Genomic DNA, 2069 nt, shown 5'->3' on the forward strand with positions numbered 1-2069 from the left:
AACTAGCCCAGTCTCTATCTGAATCCCACCTATAACCCTATCACAGAACATACATCTTCAGGTTTCTAATAATGTCCTACCTAGACTCATGTGCACCTAAGCACCACATCATTTTATAGCTTGCCTCCATGCCATAGGGGAAATTACAACATAAGTAGAACACAAGGCACCAGACATCTTCAATTATTATAGTAAATTAGCCTGCAGCCAACTTAGACATATTATTTCCCATCACTATATCAGAAACTTGCTACAGAATTAATATAAACTAGACTGTTCTCAGGTTGAGGCAAGTTTTTAGCCTTGATCTTGCTCTAACTTTAAAAAAAGACACAGACATTGCCACTGCCACTTCCCAGGCAGTATGAAGGGATTGTCCATTTACATAACATGGCATGAAAAAGAATAAAGTATAAAAGGCTCTGAAAATTATCTGGGTGAATCCAGTGTTTTTTGTTCAGCTAAGGAATGTAATGTGGTGAAGGACACAATTTTTTAGTTCTAGGAAAAAGCATTGTTGTCTTGAAATTATATAATAACCCCCAGTTGTATCTAAATGTTGTAATTCCATCCCAAGTTCGAATCTAAGTATCAGTTATCCAATCCTCCACTTTTTCTGGATTTTCTCCCAGATAGCATCTTCTTACTTTCTCAGGAATACTTTGCAAGAAAATATCATTGCTCAAACCACCAGACAGGTTGGGTTATCATCTCCCCCTCAATCACAGTATCACAATCTGATGATATTTTACACACACACACACACACACACACACACACAGCCTCAGTTATTCTTTACATCCTCATTGGTAATTATAATCAACAGTGAGTATTTGCTAATTTAATATCATATGCAGTGTCTTCCTTAGAGACTGAAGGGACAAAAGAGATGGAAAGTTCAGGATTGTTGTTGTATTTACAAAATTTACACATGGATTTTCTACAGATGAGGCGAATATTTCAAAGCAAATGTATCTCTTAACTGTCCCTGATATTCCCTCTCTAGGTCTCCTCTGCTGTGTTATGGAATTAAAAAACAAACATTCCATTTCTCCAAGAAATAGGCAACATGCTATGACAGAAGTCAGGGTCTGTCACAGGAAGCAAGAAAACTCCTGTCAGAAATGTGTCTATAACCAATTCCCACCAACATGCTTCAGATCAACAGCACACAGTTCCACCCTTCCTCCTTTCTTCTGATAGGTATCCCAGGGTTGGAAGATGTGCACATGTGGATTGGCTTTCCTTTCTTTGCAGTATATCTGATAGCCCTGCTGGGGAACATCATTATCTTGTTTGTGATTCAGACTGAACGCAGCCTCCATCAACCAATGTTTTACTTTCTGGCCATGTTGGCCTGCACTGATCTGGGATTGTCCACAGCAGCCATCCCCAAGATGCTAGCCATTTTCTGGTTCAATCTCAGAGAGATTGTGTTTGGTGCCTGCATCACACAAATGTACACCATCCACATATGCACTGGCCTGGAATCTGTGGTGCTGACAGTCATGGCCATAGATCGCTATATTGCCATCTGCAGCCCCCTAAGATACACTATGATCCTCACCAACAAGGTGATAGCGATTCTGAGCATAGTCATCATAGTGAGGACTTTGATGTTTGTCACTCCTTTCATATATCTTATCCTGAGATTGCCTTTCTGTGATGTCAGGATTATCCCCCATACCTACTGTGAGCACATGGGTTTGGCAAAGTTAGCTTGTGCCAGTATTAGGGCCAATGTTATTTATGGCTTCATTGCTTTCTCAGTGGGATTCATTGACCTTTCAGTGATTGGATTTTCCTATATTCAAATTCTCCAAACAGTCTTCCATCTCCCATCCTGGGATACACGGATGAAGGCACTTAGCACCTGTGGCTCCCATGTCTGTGTCATGTTTTCCTTCATGACACATTGCTTTGGCCACAATGTCCCTCATTATATCCACATACTTTTGGTAAATCTGTATGTGGTTGTTCCCCCTGCCCTTAACCATGTTATCTATGGGGTCAGGAAAAAACAGATACGAGAGCGAGTACTAATGATGCTGCATCCTAAAAGCCATTGA

The 2069-nt window shown here is 40.6% G+C and overlaps 1 protein-coding gene across 1 annotated transcript; it reads left to right on the plus strand.

Annotated features, from left to right (window-relative positions):
* Nucleotides 1-1151: 1151 nt before the first annotated feature.
* LOC107133772 (olfactory receptor 52E5-like) lies at nucleotides 1152-2069 on the plus strand. The gene has a single exon (XM_015475974.1). The coding sequence runs from the start codon at nucleotides 1152-1154 to the stop codon at nucleotides 2067-2069; it is 918 nt and encodes a 305-aa protein (XP_015331460.1).

Source organism: Marmota marmota, unplaced genomic scaffold (assembly GCF_001458135.2).
Source record: "Marmota marmota marmota unplaced genomic scaffold, marMar, whole genome shotgun sequence".
In the NCBI taxonomy this organism is placed as follows: Eukaryota; Metazoa; Chordata; class Mammalia; order Rodentia; family Sciuridae; genus Marmota; species Marmota marmota.